The sequence below is a fragment of the Symsagittifera roscoffensis genome, chromosome 10 (assembly GCF_963678635.1).
Source record: "Symsagittifera roscoffensis chromosome 10, txSymRosc1.1, whole genome shotgun sequence".
NCBI classification, from domain to species: domain Eukaryota; kingdom Metazoa; phylum Xenacoelomorpha; order Acoela; family Convolutidae; genus Symsagittifera; species Symsagittifera roscoffensis.
Window position 1 is genome coordinate 20,939,677 of NC_087071.1, and position 21,842 is coordinate 20,961,518.

Below are 21,842 nucleotides of genomic sequence, written 5' to 3' on the forward strand. Positions count from 1 at the left end.
ATAACCCGTTATCCCGAACAAATGAGGGAGAATGTGACGAATTTTGACAAGAAAAAGGCCGCAGCCTCTTGAAATAAATTGCGGGACTTAAGACACACCATAATTCAATAACTGTTGCAGCAGAATCGTTTTGGCACAGGAAAAGATAAGATGTTTGAAAGAGAGGAGGACGTGCGACGTCATTTAGAGGGACGTGCGACGCCCGTGTGCACCGACTTATGCCTAGCTATGAGGACAGATCTCATAGCATTGATAAGGGCGTCAGAGAGTGCGGGACAGTCATATACGGTCCTGCCGTGACGTTCGCGTTATCTGACACGCAAATAGAAGCTTAAAGGAGATCGGTGTTGCACCTGAACCTCATTTTAGCGGTGGACGGGAGTACACTCAATTGGTGCGAACTGGACGACTGCTTGAAGCGATGAGCGAAGATTTGCTGTTTGCGAAAGCAGCAGAGCCCGACATGACGTAGGTGAATTTCAATAACCACTTCCGCGATCGAATGAGTTAAGCGGACAGATGATATCTCCAAGTGATCCCAAAGCTCTAGAAATTGCGACCTTACAAAAAAAAACGAATGGCGAGATAACTAAGGTTCCTCAATTTATAGCCTCATACCAGAGAGTGAGGAAAAAACTGAAGACTGGGGCGATTATAAGAGGCTACCAGAAAAATACCAAAATTTCCATTATTTCGTAGGATATTGGTGGGAGCAGACTCCGTTTAACACACGCCCAGACTGAAGGCATACAAAAAGAACGAGAGAAAGATGCCAAAGTTCTCTGAGTCGATGGACCCGTGCTTTGTAAGCAGAAATGCTGCCGTGCTGCGGTTACCCAGTTCGCACACGTGGATGAGTTGACGAGGAGACGAATGAGCAACGCAGCTACTCCAAAACCTAGAAGTTTTGAGGAAGATTGGGCCAAGTTGAATCTGGCGCCAATGAACATGAGAGGGAAAACAGACTTGCAGGAAGCTGCACTGATAGTCCTGAATGTGAGGCGAAAATGACCATAACTGAGAATCTGTTGACCAGGAGTGCTCTAGCGCACTGCGGCTGCGAAGAGTTTGTGATAAGAGACGGGGAACATGAGAATCGGTCGCCAGGTGAACTAGTCATACCAAAGCCTCCAGTCAAAACAATGAGTGATCAGCAAGGACCTTCTGGATCCAAGAAGAGTAAAGAGCGAGACGACGAAGCACAAGAAGACCGTCAATCGGAAGAAATAATGGAGCAGGATGCCGACGAAACGGAAAATGATGAAGACAAAACTTCAGTAGGTGGTGCGTCGAGCCTGGACTTCAATTTCTTGGATGACGACGAAAAAGGAACAGAGACGTTGTCGGGGACGACTGAATCAGCGGATGATGAAACTTCCACTCTGGAACCCCCTCAACCTTTATGAGTGCAGCCCATAACTTGCAGGAGAGCAGCTCTACATGCAAAATTGAAACCACTATAAAGATTTTTTATTCGGAGTCTCTGCGCAGGAAAAGAATAGAAGGCGCAGCCCAAGTACCTTTCTTGGCAAACCTGCCAGAAATTGAGTGGGGAGTTTACCGCCGTGTAAATGAGAACAGAACAGGCAGTGGCATGGACAGAGTTGCTTTTATGGAGGAGTTCTGGTCGGTAGTGCAGTGCTACGGTACCCAGTCCATGTTGAAAACAATTCTCAACAGACCATTGATGCAGGAAATCTATTACAAACTGGACGAGTGCGAAGGGAGAATGAGCGAGTTGCTAAATGATTCGGCCATTGATGAAAGGGAGGCATAGCCTCCTATCAAGATAACGCATCAAGAAAGCAACGAGGAAGATGTTGTATCTGTCCAGAACTCGGAAAGCGACAATGCGATTGAAGATAGCGATTCATAAGATCAACGACATGATGATGAAGTTGAGCAGCAAAGTCACACTAAGAAAAACTGGAAAAGCAAAAGTAGATTTTGAACCTCCAGCGTAGACTGCCAATTCAGCTAAACGAAAACGAGTAGAGGATGCCATTGATATGGGGCAAGGCGATGAAATGTTGCCTGGCATATTGAAAAAGATGACCGATGTAGCGATGGTGCCACCCATCCTCAGGGCAGGGTTGAGATCAGCCAGCTATAAAACCAAGAGGAGTGGCGGCACTCCAACTTGAGCAACATTAGAAATGGAGATACTCAGCCAATGTGGTGAACGTACCCTCAGGGATTTCAAAGAATCATGCATGAACCACGGAAAGGGAGGCGTCACAGGACAGCTAACTCCAGTGGAACACAATCGATTGACAGTATCGGAGACAGTCTCCATGGACGAAACCGCCAGTGGGTACATGGAAAAGTTGGAATACAGGAACTCGGCTAGATAAAATGTCACCCGGAAGAAATCACCAAGGGCACGACTATGAGTCAGAAGGCTTGTGGAACGTTAGCCTCTTCCAAAAAGCACAGGGAGACTGTGGATCAACTGATGAGTTTGGCGTGGAGGGCACTGATACTACGCCATTTGAAGACGAAACCGCGAACTACCCCAAAAGTGTATGCTCTGATAGCAAAACCGTACGTCAGAACTGAGCTGCAGTTCAGAATTGCTTGGCGTATGACGGGAATGAAGATGGGAAAGAACGATTCGGAAGAAAGGAAAAGATCAAAAGAAGAAAAGATGCTCTTGATGACGCATTTAAGAGACCTAATGATTTGCGATGAAGCGCCAGTAGCGTGTGCGGAACTGAGAGACGCTCTCTGTTTCGTCCGGTTCATGTTGGAACAGATGTAGGTACCAGCGCTAAACACCTGTACGAAAAATCTGAGAGAAGGCAATGAACTGGTGAAGAAATTCCTCTTACAAGCGCTTTTAGACTTTCACCTAGGTAAGCCACTGAGAGTGAATATGGAAGAAACTGTGTAGCTAGAACCCTTGAGAACGATCAACGAATTCCTTAAATTATCGAATAAGGAGCTTCGGCTCATGAAAGAAATGATGGGAACACTGCTGAAGTCCAGTGAATACTGTGGATCGATCAGAAAAGAGTCATACCACTATGTGTCGGGAATTGTTGGAATGGCGTAAAATCCTTTCATCATTGAAGACATACGTGATTATTACTTCGGCTATGAACAGGCTTTGTTAATGAGATTCTATTGTCGAGATTAGCAATGATAAAAATATTGAAACTCAGCAAGTCAAGCTAGGACTTGTATTGGAAGAAAAGGTGACCGTACCTTCCATACCAAAATCCGATAACAGATTGGAGTTTGGATTGGGATTCTCATATGAGTTACTGAGTACAAGCTTGATGGTAGTTTATGAAGTAATGAAACCATCATGATGCCCTGTTCCACATGCCGATACGTTATTACGAGCGACACAGGACGTACAAAGAGAATTGAATGCAGATTGCATTTTGCGCGATCTCTACACCATCTACAATTTGATGCCTGCAGCTTCTAGGAACAAACGAGAGTAGATCGTGGAGTTGCCTGACTGGGGACCAGAAGACTGGATCAAACCTGGTAGCTGTCTGGTGAAAATCTTTGGAATAGAAATTCACATTTGTAGAGGTCTTGACTGCGTAACAACACTCGCGATACAACATAAACAACTGAAGACTTTGTATGGAAATTAATGATGAAAACGAGAACGGAAACAGTACTAATGGCAGACTGTCCTGGAAGAACTGAATTAAATCGAGTGACTGCGCTAGGATTTTACAGCATGTTTGGTTCTTTAGAGTCACTAATGAAATCTAGAACAGTTAGTTGAGATTGGCACGGCCACCACTATAGAAGCGTTTCCGGGAGTTTTACAGACTGAACAGAAGCATATCAGACAGTGGAGAGAAGCAATAGAAGTAGAGATCAACATCAGACAAAGTGCAACATATCGCAGACCGTCTGGAACCTGATATCTAGTAGGCTCGACGATAGCTCGAACAAGCAAAAGCCGATATCCAGTACAATTCGCGGCAGTGGATGTAAAGAGCACAAGGACGATAGTGGATCAAGCTTTCTCAATGCTAAAATGTGTAGGTTTTGGGAGAATATGTGAGAAATTTTATAAGTTTTTTGTAAGATATTCGCCGCAGTTCCAAAAAGAACCAAGGACGAATTAGAACCGATACTTGGAAAGAAGTTCATGGGATAAGCTAGAGGGAATTTTAGCAATTTTCAAAGACAAAAGCAAAAAGGATCAACAGCGACGGACTACAATGAAGTAGACAATAGTGACGAAATCCACCGAGTTATGCTGGAGTTTGAACCACTGCTGGAAGCGCCAGGAAACCGAATTGGAGAAGCATCATGCTAACGCAAGATGAGTTTCCATGCCATTGTTTTCTACAAACATGGTAGTATCCTGGACGAAGTAATCTGGTTTTGAACAGGGACTCTGGAGAGCTGCTCTCGATGGGCTTACCAGACTCATCAAAGCCCATAATAATCGTGATAGTTGGAGTTATGATGGCTATTAGACCTGGAAGCTCATCTTAGAGAGAACAACAGACAGGAAGCAGCGGCTAAAGAACAATTGGAAGACCTAGATCTACTTGAGACAATGTGCAAAATTTTGAAAATTCCTCTGGAAGTAACGAAAATTTTGGCCAGAAGACGACTGATGCCATAGTTCAGACTGCCTGGTTGTACGGGTATGCCGAAAAGCATTTGTCGATACAGCAGAGTATACAGTTGGTATCAGGTGGATATAGGATCAGAAGCCTTCAAGCGAGCTTTCGTGACTGCAGTAACTTTCGTGACTGCAGAATAGCATCGGAATGCAGTAACTACCGCAGTGAAAAAAAAACGTTGAAAACGATTGAATGTGACGGAACAGAAAGAGAAGAAAGGCTGAAGGAAGGTCCGCAATTTTTTGCTTCTTTTTATATGTACCGATAAAAAAAACATGGTAGTTTTTGAAAGTACGTTCATTATAAAATATGAGCTCAAACCAGGAGAAGCGTATCTTTTTTTGGTACCACGCACAATTTGGTACCACGCACTTAAAATTAGCAGCATGTTACTGGGGATTGAAAACAGAAATTACTCTTTCCTTTGAATGGGTCTATAGAAAACGAAAATGTAATCGTTTCTAATTTACACGATGTACTTGAGTCTTTCTTGCTTTGAACTTTGATTTGATTATAAATTAGTTGGTTGCACGTGTTTGGTAATTCAGTTTTGTATTTTTTTCAATTTTGTATTTTGTAAGTTGAAGTCATCTAAGATGGTTGTCAATTGTCAAATTGGCATATAACACTCGGCCTCATTTTGCAGTTGCAAAATAATTTAAGAAAAAAGGGTGGGGTAGTTCCTTTTTATAACTTTAAAACGCTGGCTTAACGGTCGTTTAAGTGTCAGTTGAAGTTATTGGCTATGGTTGTCGGCGCAAGGCAGCTTTGGGGTGAGGTTCTCATTGTCGTGAATCTTCGTTTGCTGGTTGATTGCAATAATCCGGACTAACAGGTGCTAGTCTAATGGCTGGTATTGACGCAATTTTGTCTCTTATTTTGACGAAGCAAACGCGGATCTGATCATCATCGGTTGGTTTGTTTCCTGTGATCCGTCCAATTGGCCAGAGTCCTCGTGGCCTCATATCCCGAAGGATCCAGACAATTTCTCCTATTTTGATAGGCGACGTCTTCTTTGTCCATCGTTGTCTTTGCAGTAGTGTTGGGATAAACTCCTTCATCAGGCGTTTCCAAATATGGGTTGCGAGTTGTTGGGCGAATTTCCATTGTCGACTGAGTGTTGAGGGCTGTTGGGTTTGTAGAGGTGGCATGCTGGCATGCGCTCTCCCGAGAAGAAAATGATTTGGGGTGAGGGATTCAACATCATCGGGCGATGCTGAAATTGTAGTGATGGGTCTTGCGTTCATGAAGTGTTCAACTTCGCAAAGAACGGTGTTGAATATGTCGCCTGTTAAAATCTGGCTTCCTATGATGGCATAGAACGATTCTTTGACTGATCTTATGAATCGTTCCCATACACCTCCGAAATGAGGAGCATAGGCAGGGTTGAAGATCCGTTCAATCTGATGGTTGGTATAGAATTGTCGTGTAACATCTGCGTCGAAGTGTCTGTTGAGTTCTTTTTCGGCTGCGGTGAAATTTGTACCATTATCAGAAACAATTTTGGCTGGTTGTCCTCTGCGAGCGAAGAATCGTCGTAAGGTATTGATGAAGGCGTCGGCTGATTGGTCCTGGCACATCTCAAGATGTACGGCTCGTGTTGTTAGGCAAGTCATTATAACGCCGTAGCGTTTGTTGTAGTTTCCTGCGGTTTTCGAAGCAAACGGTCCAAAGAGATCTAATCCTGTTTGTTGAAACGGGAAGGGTTTATCTTCTGGAAATCTGAAGGCGGGTGAGGCGCAAGTTGCGGCTGTAGTCCAGTTGCCTGTTGTCGTCGGCAGTCGTAACAGTTTTTTATGATCTTGTCAATGTGTGCGCGAACACAGAGAATCCAACACTCGTTTTGAAGAATATTTCTCAAGTGCTGGCGTGGCGAATGCTGGTTGTCTTTGTGGGTTTGTCCTATAAAGAGGTGAACTGCTGGGTGGTTTCCATCAAGGATAATCGGGTGTTTTATTTAATAGTCCATTGAGATTTCTCGAGGCGTCCACGTGCTCGCAAGAGTCCGTCTTCGTCTAGAAATGGTGATAGGTGTCGAAGTCTGCTAGTTGTGTTGATTCGTTTATTTTGTGTCAATGCGTTGAACTCTGGTTTGAAGCTGTCTCGTTGCGTCAGCTTGAAGATAAAATCCTTTGCGGCAATCATGTTGTTGCTTGTCAGTTCGGTGGTCGGGCTTTCGTTGCGGGACTGTAGTCCTTTTTCTTTAAAAATCCTGGCGGCACGCATCAATTATGCAGTTGTTCTGAGATTTCTTGTCCATTTGGAGAATATGCTGTAATCGATGAAGCTTTGTTCAGTCTTTTCGGTGGAAGCTTGAAAAGCTAGCATTGGGGTTGTTGCTATTTCATCCATTTGTCCAGTTTGATCGTTGAGTTGCAAGGTATCCGTATTGGCGTCGATTAACTGTAGCTTTGGCCAGTTGCATTCTGGTTCACATATGAATTTTGGTCCGGTGAACCATCTTGACTTGTTACTGAATTCTGATAGGGGTATTCCACGGGTTCCGTCGTCTGCTGGATTTAGGGGTCCTGGGCAATGATTCCATTGACTCGCTTGGGTGCTTTCTAAAATTTCTGTAACTCTGTGAGCCACAAAAATTTGTTGTCGTTTATCAGATCCCTGTATCCATTGAAGCGCTGTTGTGCTGTCTGTCCACATATGCGTAGAGTTGATGTCAGTCCTTTGTTCTCTGCGAATGAAATTTGCGAGGCGAGCACCAAAAACTGCGGCTTGTAGTTCCAATTTAGTTATTGTGTGTTGTTTTAAAGGAGCCACTCGAGCTTTTCCTAGAACAAAGGCGCTGCAGATTTGCCGAGTGGCACTGTTGCTGTAGACAAAATGAGCGACTGCTGCTAGGGCGCTGTAGGAGGCAGCTGAAAAAACATGAAGAGCGATGTTGTCGTAGCTGTATCCAAAATAGTGTTGGGGTATTCCCACTGTCTGTAGATCGTTTCTCTCGTCGAGAAGCTCAAACAGTTCAGGTATCATTTCTCGTGTCATTTGGTCGTCCCACTTCATTCCTTTTCTCCAAATTGCTTGCTGGATTATTGGTAGTCGAATTGTAATAGGTGCTGCTATTCCAATTGGGTCAAAGATTGAAGAAGCTGCGCGAAGTAGGTTCCGTTGTGTAGGTTTCTTCTGGAAGAGTTCGTGTAGTTTGTCAGTAGTGAAGCTGAGTGTATCGTTACTTACTCTCCATCGTATTCCGAGAATTCGCTTGAAGATTTTGGGGTCGTTGATTTCGTCTATGGTGATGGATCTATGTTCCTCTGCTATTGCTTGCAGAATTCTATGATCCGTAGTGATCCACTCCGTCAGGTTGAAGCTTCCTTGTTGTAGTACGTATCGAAGGTCTTCTATGATTTTCACTGCGGTGTCGATGTCGTCGGTGGCTTCGAAGAAGTCGTCCATGTAGAAGTTCTCGTAGACAAGTTTTTTGATGTGGGGATGGCTTTCAGCATTGTCGTCTGCGCAAGTTCTTAATGCGTAAATTGCACAAGTGGGAGAATATATGGCTCCAAAGACGAATCGAGTGTACTCAAAAAATTCGGGTTCTTCCGCTCCCCAGAGGAAACGAAGAAATTTTCTGTCTTCGGGGTTAACAGAAACCTTGCATATACATCCCTTCAATGTCGGCAGTGATGGGATGCTTTCCTTCGCGAAATCGGGTAATTACTCCTAGTAGATTGCAGAGCAAGTCAGGTCCAGTGAGAAGCATATCATTCAGACAAACTCCTTTAAATTTGGATTTGGCATTGGAAAGACGGCCTTTGGTATTACCTAAGTAAAGTCAAGTACTTTTTGACTGTTCGACTCTGACACTTTTCTAAAGGCAGTTTCGGCGCAAAAATTTTCAAATATTGAGGGGAGAGAGCGCGCCAAAAAACTTGAATTTTCGGTCAAAAAACCTCTTCTTTGCCTGTTTCATTGTTTTCTTTTTCAAAGTTTTTCTCAATACATAAACAAAACTTCAGTAGGTCAACTGATTGCTGGCTATGAACAACTCAACCATCTGCTTTTGTTTATCAATGGCATTTTGCAGCGTTTTGTTGTTTTTCGTGAGTATGAGAGATAGCTCAATTGGTCTTATTGGGTGGGGGGATTACTCAATTGATCCAATTATTGCTCATGATAAAAGCTTCCTGCAATTTCACCGCAATCATCACTGTATAGTGCTTCGTAAATTTTGTCTAACTTTTATTTGGAGAATTGGAAATTGTGGGGAACCTTATGGAGTTTAAATACAATTTTTAAAATTTAGTCGCATCAAATTTTGGTTTCGATGCATCATCTAGAAAAAGATCTAGAATACCCGATGCAAACTAGACAGTTAAATTTCTAATAAAAAATCAAAAACTAGAACGTTTTATAATAGTGTTCTTTTTAAATGAAGGCAAGTCTTGCAAAACACAATTGAAATTTTGTTGTTCAAATAAGAAAATTATGATGATTGCGTATCTGTAATTTGCTAAAGTAGACAAGTTTACACTCGCTTTGGCACATTTTTTTTGGCTTACTGTCAAAAACTTACTCCATAGACCTTAGACGGCCGTCGGAACATTCAGGGCTTCGCCGTGAAACGATCAGCCTAGTTTTGATTTACTCGACTTGAGTAGTGGTTATGTTTTAGTACTGACCCGACTAAAATAAAAAGTTGATAAAAAATGCTCAAAACAAATAAATCTCATTCAAGGTGAAGTATCAATTAAGCTTTATGTACAGCAGTTTTTCAATCAATTCAAGCATTATATCAGAGACCAAGTAAGATTGAACTAATTTTTTTTTGTGGTCAAGATCATTCTGGTGAAACAAATTCGTGTCAGCAGCAGATCAAAACAGAAGTTTATCAAAGCACCGTAATAAATCTTTCAAATCATAGCTAGTTGACCGGATTTCCACAGTAGATTGAATAAAAGGTTGAAAGTTCTCGGGTCGAAGTGCTCACTTTATGATTCGACGTCTTGATTGGACTGGTTAATTGGACCGTCTCGACCGAAATTCGGTATAATTTGACCGAAACAATTTTACTCGACCGTGTTCGACCCAAGCAAGCCTTTTTTCGACCGTGCTCGGCCGAGAAAAATGTGCTCGCGCATGCTCGAGCCAAGCAAGATATGTTTCGACCGTGCTCGAGCAATTTTGGGTATGTTTCGCCTTTCAAACAGCGTGAATTATCCAAATTTAAAAGTTATAATTCATGCTTTTCTGGTAACATCGTATGATGAATTTTATTAGAATTCAAGTATTAAAGATAGCTGCAATTTAACTGTTTGTAGAGATAGACGATTTTAAAGCTGGTTTTTTTCATCTTTTGGGATACTGTTTTGCAATTTGAGTCAAAAATTTGAGTCATAAATACTTCAATAATTGAAAGAAGTAATTGTTCTTCTGTTTAATCCGAATTACCGTGGATCAATCCATATGTTCGAATGCTTCGACTGTGCTCGAGGTATTTTTCGACCGTGCTCGACTCTGCTCGAGATTTGTTTCGAATTTGTGCTCGACCCAAACCCCTGTCTCGACTGTTCTTTTTCTGTCGAGCACTGACGTGTGGTCGAATTTGAAAGTCGAAACAAAAAGTGAGCGCCTCGACCCGGGGTCGATTTCCAGCAGCCAATCAAACTTGACTTTATGGCTTTATTCATCCGAATAGAAATTGAGGGAGTGAGAGAGGGTGTTTCTTAAATGGGTCAAGCAAAACGTGACTGCTTTGTGATGACAACGTACCATCTAACCCCATTATTGCGTCACCATTGTTCTTTTTTAAGGCCATACCGTTTGAAAATTAAGGTAATTGTTTGTTAATCCAAGCTGCCTTGCTCTAAGATTGCTGGTAATAATTTAAACATATGTAATTATTTAGAAAAAAGAAATTATTTTAAGCAAATACACAGTTAATTTTTTCATAGAAGCTCGATGAGTTTGTTTCTTACTATTCAATTAGGATTTTTCTGCTAACCAAAGCCTCGAAGCATCTCACAAAAAATTCTAAAAGTTCGAATAGGGCAAAAACACTCCAGCCCAACCAGAGCCCAATATTACCTCCAAAGTCAGTTAGAACATCCCACATATCATATTCTGCCTTTTCTTTGATCATCGCAAAGTTCAAAGCTTCGTAGAAAATTTCTAATCGCACAAAATTCTCTTGTATATCTTTTTTTATTTCCTCGGCACTATGGCTGACGTTGATCAAATTGCTCATGTATTTCACAATTTTTTTCGACTCCGATTCCAACATTTTAGAGGCAAAGAAAGGGCTGTATTGTTTGGAAGGCCAGGAAGATCTCGATTGTTTCACTTTATATTCTGTTGTATAGCAAGACGGCGGGCAATCGCAAGTCAAACTGCCGCTTTTGAAATCAGAGTAAATTTGTTTTCGGCATTCACTTGATGTTTGGTCGTGCCATTTACACTGATCAGTCCAAATGCCACCGTATGTATCGTCACACATGCACTTTCTCAGCACTTCGTTTGAGACACATTTTTTAATGCACGACTCTTGAGTGTATTTGGGCCACTTTTTTTTGAACGCTTCGTCTAACATTAATGATTCCGGCCAGTTTTCAGTACAACTGCCATATGGAGAACCCTTTCGATTAACAACTTCCATTTTTACAGCTATGAATGTAGCCTCGCCGGCTGCAATCGGGAAACTTTCGGTTTGTAAATCGGGTAAGACTCTAGGATCGTGAACAAGTACTCGCGCACCTACGTTTGGCGCAAGCAACCCAATGTATTCAGCATAATCTAGAAAGAGTGTCAATTTCAGACCAAACTCATTCCCTGTTCTACTGCTATTTCGCAGCTCTCTGATATCGGTTTTTCTTTCAATGTGCTGGTTTCTGAAATGAAAACTACTACTTTAGCTTCAAATCCATAATTTGTCTACCATCTTCTATTGGAATTTTGTTTTACATTTTTCAGTGGAATCTTAGAAAAAAAACATACAAACCAGAAGAAGATATTTTCCATAAAGTAGTGATTCACTACTTCTCGAAATTCATCTGCATTTAAAATTATCTATTTCAGCAACTTCGTGGTAAATTGTAAACTAACAAAAACCGCAAAATTTATCACAAAAAATTTGAATTTAACTGATTAAGCAACTTTGTATTAATTAAATAATTACTGTTTATGAGAAAAATTTGACCAAGAAGAAGCCATCGTACAGTTTTAAGAATATTTCATAACACAGAGGTCAAAGCTAGAAAACAGTCTGTTTTTTTTTCAAGATTTACCGTTGATGAGAATTTTCTGAAATTAAAAGAAACTGAAGTTTAGAACCAAAATTTAAAAAAAAAAAGTTTCTAATTACAGCAAACTAACTAAATTTCAAGCAATTCAACTCAAAATTTAGAAAATTTTAAAAATATTTTTCTCAATTGAAGTTTTGAAAACAAACAAAAAGTGAAATCAAATTTTCTCCGATATTACCAAATAAAACAGAATGACCAAATTGAAAATAAGTTCATATAGTCGTCTGAGTTTTCCGAAAAAAAATTCTTGATTTCCGAAAAAATCTTTGTTTAGTTCTTCACTCACTCTGATTAATACATCTGATTTACAAATTATTCATTGCAATACGTAATAATACACGATAGTCCTAACTCTATTGTAAAAAAAAATCCTGAAAATTTGAATGACTTTGACGAAAAGATAGAAATAGTAGAGCAAAAACTAACACCTGAAACAGTGGTAAATTGCAAAAAACCATCAATTTTGAATAACGTAGACGCAAACAAAAATTTGGACTTTTACAATGAAAAAACTAACTGTACACACAGCTCTAATTTTGGTTATCACGTGCTGAATTTAAACTCACGACAAAAAGTGACACTAACTGGGGCTTTCTCTATTGGTACATGATTCACTTAAATGACGAGCATGGTGTGCCCCTTTCACGCAAATGTCTCAGATATTTCGTATGCCAACACTTTAATACTATTTTACGCACAAATACAAAACTTTAATAATCAGAAGCAAAACAATTCTCTAAATCAATTCTATCCTAATCATCGGCTACGCATTAATTTCAATAACTTTGCTATGCTATCAAACCCCCATATAAGTTTATGCAGCGATAGAATAACTAAAATTAGTTAGGAAGTTTTTAGAATAAGGCTGTTTTTTTTTAATTTTGACTTTTCATAGATGACAAGGATACCAAATAACCTTTTAACTAGCTTCTTTGTACGGTTTATCGGTTGTAACGAAATTTTAAGTTTATCGGTTGTTTAACAAATTTTGATAAAAGTATTAACTTTCAAAGATTTGCCAAATTTTTCCAATAGGTCTAGTTTGATGTGTCTGAAGCGCACTTGTAAATTGATCATAGTGAATATCAAGCGCACTTTATCATTATCATTATTAGTAAAAAAAATAATAATACTCCTAGTGTTAATACTCTTCATATATTTCAATTTTTTTTCCAAAAACACCATCATGCTGCTGCGACATTAATCCAAATCGAGTTCCAATTGTATTTAATGACATGTCAGAAGAACCAATAGAATACCAAAACAGGTTTAAAATTTAACATCCAAACAGCGAGAGTTTAAACAGAAAAACTTTCCTGACTGAAACAATTAGTCAATACATGTGGAGTTAACAAAACTTATATATTGTCCGAGAAATAATTTATTAACTCCAATGAAAGCAACTTATAGGCTTTAGATATTGATAATTTAATCACCACTAATAATTGTTTGTTCTTATTCAAATAAACCTATAAAACAGAGTTTTTTTAAAGAACTTGCTTCATCATTTGACGTCGCACAATCCTAAAAATTAAAAATTGCTCTTATGGAATACTACCACATAAAATAGTTAATTACTGAAGAAAAAGAATCCTTGGATACATTTTTAACGCCATTTAACTTAGAAGTTGACAATAAATCAACACCGACATAGTCAAAAACACTGCTCTTTCATTGACGTCATGAGCGGCTCTGCTTATCTTAGTAAGCTGAACAAGTCGCCCAGTCGGTGAACAAGTGATGGCGTTTAGCGTTGCGCGCCCGTCCAGCTTGATTTCCACAAATTCTTGGGTTAAGAGGGTCACCCGAGTCGAGATTTTTCACCTAATTTGAAGCAAGATTTGAGCGGTTTGAGCGGTTTTTTTAGACAATTACGCTCAAAATCTTGCTTCAAAATGAGCGGTTTGAGCGGTTTTTGAACGGTTTATCTAAAAAAACCGCTCAAAAACCGCGCAAGATTTGAACGGTTTTGAGTGGTTTATCTAAAAAAATGATAAAAAAAAGTCGACCACAGAGGGATTCGAACCCCCAATCTTCTGCGTCGAAGTCAGAAGCCTTATCCGTTAGGCCATGCCGCCCTGAACCAGTAGACTAACATCTGAAATATACACTAACATAGAGCCGTGTAGAGATATAATTTTGGTTTATAAATTGGAAAATAAATAAATTGTGCGAGCGGGAATTGGATGCGAGGTGAAAGTACTGGCTTACTAAATGCAATTATGAGACAAATCTCTAATTGAGCTGTATATAAACCAGCCGAAGTATAAACAAGCTGCCGTATAAAATAGCCGAAATAGCCGGGGGGGGGGGGCGTGGGAGGTAGAAATTGGTTTTTTGTCAACTCATTGATCCAAACATTAAAAGTTTGGGCTTTTTTCCAGTTCCCCCCTTTCAAAACACCGAGTTTTATGTTTGTTTTATGTGTTATTACGGCTAAATGCGTGATGTTACGCTGTAAAGTATGAAGAACAAATTTGTTCACAATTGTCGATTTTTTCACCACGCCAAATTTCATTGCAATATGACAATGTTATATAAGCTTTTCAAAATTGATTTTGAAAGGGGGGGGGACTGGAAAAGAGCCAAAGTTTGTTAAGTTTTGAACTAATTTTGGTCTGGAAAGTCTGGACATGCCAAAGTTTTGTCGCGAAAGTATGGACATGAGTCTGGGACCTCGACCCGGGAAGACCGCTCAAAAACCGCTCAAAAACCGCTCAAATCTTGCTTGAAAACCGTTCAAAAATCACCGCAAGAAATGAGCGGTTTTTGAGCGGTTTTCTAAGCAAGATTTGAGCGGTTTGAGCGGTTTTTCCAAAAAAAACCGCTTAAACCGCCCAAACCGCTCAAACCGCTCAAATCTTGCTGGAAAACCGCTCAAACCGCTCAAATCTTGAGCGGTTTTTGAGCGGGATCTCGACCCGGGCACTGGTCCTTTCAAAAAGCACTGGAGCTAGCTATCAGGTGCCGCGAGGTTCTGGGTTAACAGGCGGCGAGAAAAGAGGGCGTCCAACCCACTTCCATTCCAGTGAGAAAACTGTACCACCTCTCGTGTTCTGCTTTCATTGCAAGCACGTACGCTTGGAACTGATCAAAAGACTTTGTGCTTATATCGTGCATCATCTGCAGTATGGTGCCTCCTGCCTCCTCTCTCATGTCTATCTTTCTTTACAGGGACTGTTGGATCTTTTTACTGACCGCCGGTGCATGGTCGAAAGCATATTTTTCCACACTATATATTCTTTGTGAAAAGTACATCCACGAGTTATTGTATGGCTTGGAGTGCTCTCAAGTCTTCTTGAACAGACGTCGCACTCCTTGCAATCATATTGATTGCCCTGTGCATTCGGCGCGTAATCCAGTTGCCTGAAGCACAAATCGTTGGACATTCGTTGGAGCACAAATCGTTGGACAGTCGGTTCGGGGCTGGTTTTATGGCTTAGAACTGGCCATCTGAAAGCAGACGTACCATGGTGTATACAAAATGAAGGAGTTTTGGCAGCAAAACATAGTCCGGAGACAGCACGAAAATCACTTGAACGACCTTCCTCGTGAAACATCTCCTTATCGTATCTTCCATATCTACCATGGAGGTTAACAGTGTTCTCACTGCTTCTCTGATTGTCTCTCGACCAGGAGTCATCCCATCCGTAAGGTGGCTTAGCAGCCCATTGTTGTGCAGATTTTTGTTCGCTCCAGCTATAATTAACACCTCTGGATCTATATTAAAGACCCTTTGCACATTTATAACCATTCCGACTGATTGTACCAATCCCTGTCGCGAGCTGTCAAAAAAACCAAGTTTGGACGAAACAAGGCACGAGAATTAAGTCGAAAAATCACAACTGGCTATTACAAATGTCCTTCCGTTCTTGATATTTAAGGGATCAAATGCGGCAACCGGAATTGTCAATCGGTTTCGACCGAGGAGAGCTTCGCGTGTCTTCATCAGCTTGCTAGCCTGGTGGCTACGAGAACTGTCTGAATATCGTGATGCTTTTAAATTTGGCCCATTTACCACCAGAAACTGTCCTTCCGATTTGATGGTTTTTTTTCACTGACAGTCTGACAGACGTCCGTCAATGATCTTATAAGGAAAGTCTTCATCGTGTTGTTCTGAGGCAATCCATCAATGTCCGACAATCGCTACGTGATGTCGGAACTGAAGTACCCTTCTTCGGCGAAGTGCCAGTCCACGCATGCCCCTGTCCTGCACAGACCCGATTCCGTGGGATGTCTTCCATTGATCATTTTCACCGCATCTAGATGGCACGTGTTTTTTTATGTCAAAATACCTCTTCATGTCTGATTTTGTATCGGTCCCACGCATGGTGGTCCGGTCTACTCCACATTAAAGTACTACTTTGATCGGTTGCTACCATTGCCATAGGATTCATTCGAGAGCTCCCTTGGACAACTGGAACACTTATTGGTTGTTTCCTTGATTTCGTGGACGCTCGAGATATTGCTGGATACTGATCATTTTTTCTTCCAACACTGCTCTCCAAGTATTGTTTTCGAGGAGTGAGGACGGCCCGCAGTCTCTTTCTCTCTTGTTCGAACCAGTAAGGCGCACAATCGTGCCCGTTTCTGATCCCAAGGGGTCCAAGTCGACTAGCGAGTGGCTTTGGCACGAAGGCTTTGACTTTCTTAGCCGCTCAGTTCATTTCAACGCGTCCGTTTTTTCTCGATCTGCTTTTAGCTCTTCGTTTTTTATTTGAAAAGCATTGTTAATCCCTTGCGTGTCCTGGTAAGTGATGAAATGAATCCCGTTCCTTGGAAGATTTTGATGGCCAATCAGCCGCAAAATGTTCTCGTTTCCCTTAGCCTCAATTCACTTTGAGTTTTTCTGAATTTTTTTTGGATCATCTCGTTCCAGTGCGTTACAATTTCATTCATGAAATTGGCTACCGGTGCGCCTGCATCTAGAGTCCGAGGGCGTTGAGCAGTACAATGATTTCCGATTAAAATTTCTATTGTAACTCATTTTGGTTTTGGGATCGATTGGGTTTCTAGAGATGTCGTTCGTGCCTATCATGACGATATGCATGTACACTTTTTCTTCACCTCGGGAATCCATCTCGAGTTTATCAATACAGCCACAGAAGCTACGATAAAGGAGACTGCAGTGGTATGACTAGTTGTGTAAAATTCCTTCAAGTCTCTCTATAGATTGTCTCCTATTATTGAATGTCTATTCCTAGGAAGAATTTTTTTCTGGTTCAACGCTGGGTTTCAGCTCTTACCGTTCACTCAGACTCTCGGATGGTTCGGAGACACCTGTAAAAAACGCTTCCGTACGTTGAGATCCGTCGTTGTTATTTCTTTCCTTGTTGACCCACCTGGTGCATCGCGACGGAGTTTTTCACTTTCCCTCTTGTGGCTGGGGAGTAGTCCGCGGGTTGAGAAGAAACAATCCAAATCGAACTTCTGTCTTTCGCTCAATTGATCTTTGCAACCGCCGCCTCCGCACCCAGCTCAATTTTTTTCCCGAGAATTGTGGGGCGATGTGTCAGAAAGATCCGGCATTGTAGTCCTAGAGCCTTTGTACTATCTTTCTGGATCGCTTGTCCGAGCTCACTGTCGCCAGTACATCTTCTACATCTTCTGATACTTGGTGAACTCTTGTATTATAGAGCTCCCTCAGATCATTGATTCCTTCTTCTTTCCGGGCAATCAACAGTTCGTCGTTTTTTTCCACTCAACCCGTTCTTGAGCCTTCACCTAATGATCCAGTATTTTTGCAAAAAAAATTAACCAGCATCTCAACCGTCTCCCACGTTTGTTTCTCGAACTCATCCATCTTGATTTTAATCGATGGTATCGAGGCATGTGGAAAGTCTGCCAAATGTGAGGGGCCAGGTCCTTAACGTGACCTCTTCGCATCGAAAATAGGTTCCGTTGAGGAATTTGCGTGAATCGGTAGGGGCATTTCAACCATTTGTAATCCTTTTGCTCACTAGGCCGGCTCACGCGCCAAACCCTGAAATTGCTTCACGTCTCCATCAAACGATTATTTTGCTTCTCCTCTTGGCGTTAGCGGATTCAACGAAGTCTCGCAGGGTTACCTATGCATGAGACAGTTTCCACGGCACTCTCTTTGCATGGCATTCCGCACCGCCACAACAAACATCGCCATCACCGGATTATTGAGCTTAAAAATACAAACATGCAGTCGCTGATAAACTCGATAGTTAAACTCGATAGTTTTGTACTCTTTCCTAGTCGAGTGCTAATATTCCATGAGTTTAAAGTTACAGTTGGTCTCAAAGTCAAAAAACCATTCAGTGCCGATATTTTAGGATTGTCTCCCTCTGTTTCTAGTTCTTCTGTTTTTCTCACCAACTTTAGCTCTCTTATAGCCATTTTTTTTGTGTTGGTGATTCCTAACCGCTTTTCCCGGTCAAAAGTGTCCATGGACGTCCCCGTCGATTGCTCACGTTTGAGCAGATCGAAGTTTGTTCAGGCAAGCATAGATGTCCAAATTGGTCGACCCATTTGGATTCAATGTTGTCATGGCTGAGGCACTAAGACTACCGTGCTCAACCTTTGGAACTATCTGATTGTTTACCTTGTGACAATTGAAAGATGGAGCCACTCAAGCACCCTCAGGTTTGTTTATTCATGATCGTGCATTTGTTCTAAATCCTGTTCAAACTACATTTCTGGTTCTCCTTGATCTTCTATGCAGTCAGTCTGCTTGTCAATGACAAAATCGATGTGGTGTGATAAAATTAAATCATGAGACCAGAGATTCCATAAGTTTTTTTACCACACTTTTCTTAAAAGGTTAACATATAAACTGTACTCTTTGGCTTTCGTGCCTATTTTTATAAGCAGAGGTAAAATCGGGTTTATCGAATTATGATTCTTTGGCCTCATTTCGGTCTTTTTCAGATTTAGGAAAGATTTCGTCGTCGACGTCTCTCCATTCCTTTGATTAAAGGTTCAAAGGCCGGTCACAATCTTTCGAACTGCGTTTCGACATGACGTGTTCTCTTTTCAACCACACCACAATAAGAATCCACTATCTAGTAATCAATTTCAAGCATTCCGCCTGCAATGTGCCATGGAACCGACGAAACCTTTTGTGAGTTGAACTTTTCCTTTTGAGCAGCTCTTTAGTTGCTAAATCGATAGAAACGGCCACCTTGATGCATTTGAGTGATTGCAATGGACCAGGTCATTACATCAGAAGTTTTTTTTCTTTCTTGGAAATCACTTCTGGGAAGACCCAATTGTAACCTCCTTCGGAAAATGCTTTGCTAATTGCGTTATTTCATTAGGCAATCCCGGTTTTGGAGTGATCTGTGATGCTTTATGTTCCACTCACCTGTGGTAATTGCGTGTCCAAGTCATCCATGTATCGTGAGCAACAAGCTGCCAGATTAGAGACAAAAATGCAACTTTGCCTTTTGACTAGACCACTCGTTTGCGGGTAAAAGATGGTTTTAAGAGCCTGAGCCAATTTCGATACCTTCATCAGTTCCTTCAAGAGCTCCCCAATGAGCGCTGTGCCATTGTATTAGTGGAACGTGATATGACACAATGCCTAGCTATCCGTACATTTTTCAGGTTGTCGCACGTTTCTTCGCCAATGCTGTTATACAGTGGACTGCCTCTGCGTATTCAGTAAATTGATCAACCTTTACCGGCACTTGATTTTAGGCCGTGGCCGTTTATACAGAATTTTTGATAACATATGAGTGTCACCTCGTTGAATTCAGTTAATTCTATTGACTTCAAACGAATTTTTATCATTCTATTGATTGAAATAGCAGTTTCTTTAGATTTTTTGCCTGCTGACACAATAGGCACGCGGACACCCAGTTTTCGCATGCTTTCTGTAATTGCTCCTATATTCTGGTGTGAAATTTGTGACTGCCCTAATGTCCCAATTGGTTGTGTTAGCAAAGAAAGAATTCAAATGATTTAGTTGTGGTAATACAATTGAAATATAACTCAAACTGAATTTCTTTTCCTCCCTCCACTTGCAGGCTACAATTTAATCTTTAAAAAAAACAAGTTTTTTCTTTCGACATAAAGCTGCATCAGGATTTTGTAACTATCCTTTTTCAATTGACTTTTTTCAAGTGCTCTAGTTTTAATCCACTTCCTCAAAATGCTCGGCATTAAATAATTCTTTGAGCATCTTTATTTCGCTTCTAAGAATGTTACCATTACAGTTGTTGTCCACTGTCTTTTTCCTTGGACATGTGCATCGTCCATCATCTTTAAACACTATAGTTATTGTTCTACAGCTCTGGTCGTTTCTTGTTCTAGAGGTTGCAGATTTGTGCGGACAACACTAGCACGTGGAAGCAACATAGTTGGACCTTTGGATACAGCAATCAACTCAAGCTCATCTTCGATGTATTGATCTATCAGGGTCTTATTGTACTTCCCTATGCAGTCCACGCTGCTTCCATTTTACTAACATTGAAAATCAAGCTACTTTCGAGTTGTCTGAGTTGGAGCACATGTTTCTTCCCAGGCTTGGTTTTTTGAAATGTCACTCGAGTTCATGGAGTCAATTGAAATGTGCGAGGAACTGTTCCTCAAGTTTCTCGACTTTCTGGACAAAACTCTGAGCGAAGTTTTTTCAGTTTCAATTTCCCGGGAAAATTTTTTGCGCCACGTCTCAGCAATATCTGACTCCCCGGACTTCTCCATTTCAATTTCTTTTTTTCTCGAACGGACTCGCCGGTCAAAAGATAATCAGGGGATGATTACTCCGAGCCCGACTGAGAGCCTACTTTTGTTTCAACGAACTGGACTACCTAATCCGTACAAGTTTTCAGACAGATATTACTCCGTTGTCAACAACACCTCCTTTAATTTTGAAGTTTCTAAATGATGTTAGGCTTAGTTGCAACCCACTCGACCTGATGGCTTCTGATCGCTGTAGATCTGACCTCTTTCTCTTTAAGGACTCCTAGACTTCTCACCATTCCATTCCACTCATGGTCTGACCTTTTCACATCCCTTTCAAGTGAACGGCACAGTTTGCGCATGGCGTGCGATGCTACGTTCGCTGTTTTATTCAGCATTGATTTACTATTGACACCGAACCTGTTGAGCTCCTGCTGAACCAGATTTGATCGTTGGAGCAATTTCGATTCCCGCTGATATTTTCATGTCAGCAGACTTTTCAACATGAAGTTCGGGATGACCTTGTATAGGGTGCCTTACCTATCAAGCCAACTGGGGAGTGGCAATTTGCCATAAGTTTCCTTATCCTTAAAAGAGCATCCAGCTTTTTTGTGCCGAGTTTTTTTTTTCAAGTCTCACGTTAAATTCAGTTTCCTTGCCGAGGTTCTCAGCATTTTGAGTTTTGTTCCAATTCATGTGTTCTATGGTCATTTGATAGCCATCCAGCTGGACTATCAACCGAGCTCGGTCTCTGTTGTTAATGCGTAGTTTAGAAAAAACGAAGCTCTCAAAACAAGATCTTATTTTTTTCCGCCTTTTTTTACAAAAAGACTAAGAAAAAGACTACGCTGCCTTCGTTGAAACATATTTTCTAAGGACCGGGGCATCGCTTAGCTCTCGTTTGACATTTTTAAAGGAAACCAGCGCTTCTTCAATCCAGGTGAATTTCTTGTCTTTATTCCGTATAATTTGCTGCATTCGATATATCTTGTTTGCATATCCCTTAACAAACTCCGATAACAAATGGCAGAGCCAAGAAAGCTCATTGCTTTCATTGTCAGCTCTGCTGCAACGTCCTGTGGATCTGTTCTAATTTCATATTTTTCTTCCCTACGAGCCAGATACTTTATGGTATCCCATAGGATTTCACAATATGACGGTTTGCAAGTTTGCATTTTGGCCTTTATCTTGCAAATGAAAACTTCGTCCCTTTTCTTCTTATGTGATCTTCCAGTGTTGGTGTTGCAATTACAACGTCAACAACAGTACATTGTCAGATTTCCGGGTTTTTTCCTTATTTCTATTAGCCGTTTGAACATGGTTGTCA

At 41.1% G+C, this 21,842-nt stretch overlaps 2 protein-coding genes across 2 annotated transcripts; both read right to left on the reverse strand.

Moving 5' to 3' along the window:
* Positions 1-5,389: 5,389 nt before the first annotated feature.
* LOC134854998 (uncharacterized) lies at positions 5,390-6,187 on the reverse strand. The gene has a single exon (XM_063871378.1). The coding sequence runs from the start codon at positions 6,185-6,187 to the stop codon at positions 5,390-5,392; it is 798 nt and encodes a 265-aa protein (XP_063727448.1).
* A 649-nt stretch (positions 6,188-6,836) lies between these two features.
* Positions 6,837-8,018, reverse strand: LOC134854999 (uncharacterized). Its single transcript, XM_063871379.1, has one exon. The coding sequence runs from the start codon at positions 8,016-8,018 to the stop codon at positions 6,837-6,839; it is 1,182 nt and encodes a 393-aa protein (XP_063727449.1).
* Positions 8,019-21,842: the final 13,824 nt, after the last annotated feature.

Bases quoted from the DNA above. Each gene is read 5' to 3' on its own strand.
- LOC134854998 (XM_063871378.1), bottom strand. From the start codon at position 6,187: ATGTGCCAGGACCAATCAGCCGACGCCTTCATCAATACCTTACGACGA.
- LOC134854999 (XM_063871379.1), bottom strand. From the start codon at position 8,018: ATGGACGACTTCTTCGAAGCCACCGACGACATCGACACCGCAGTGAAA.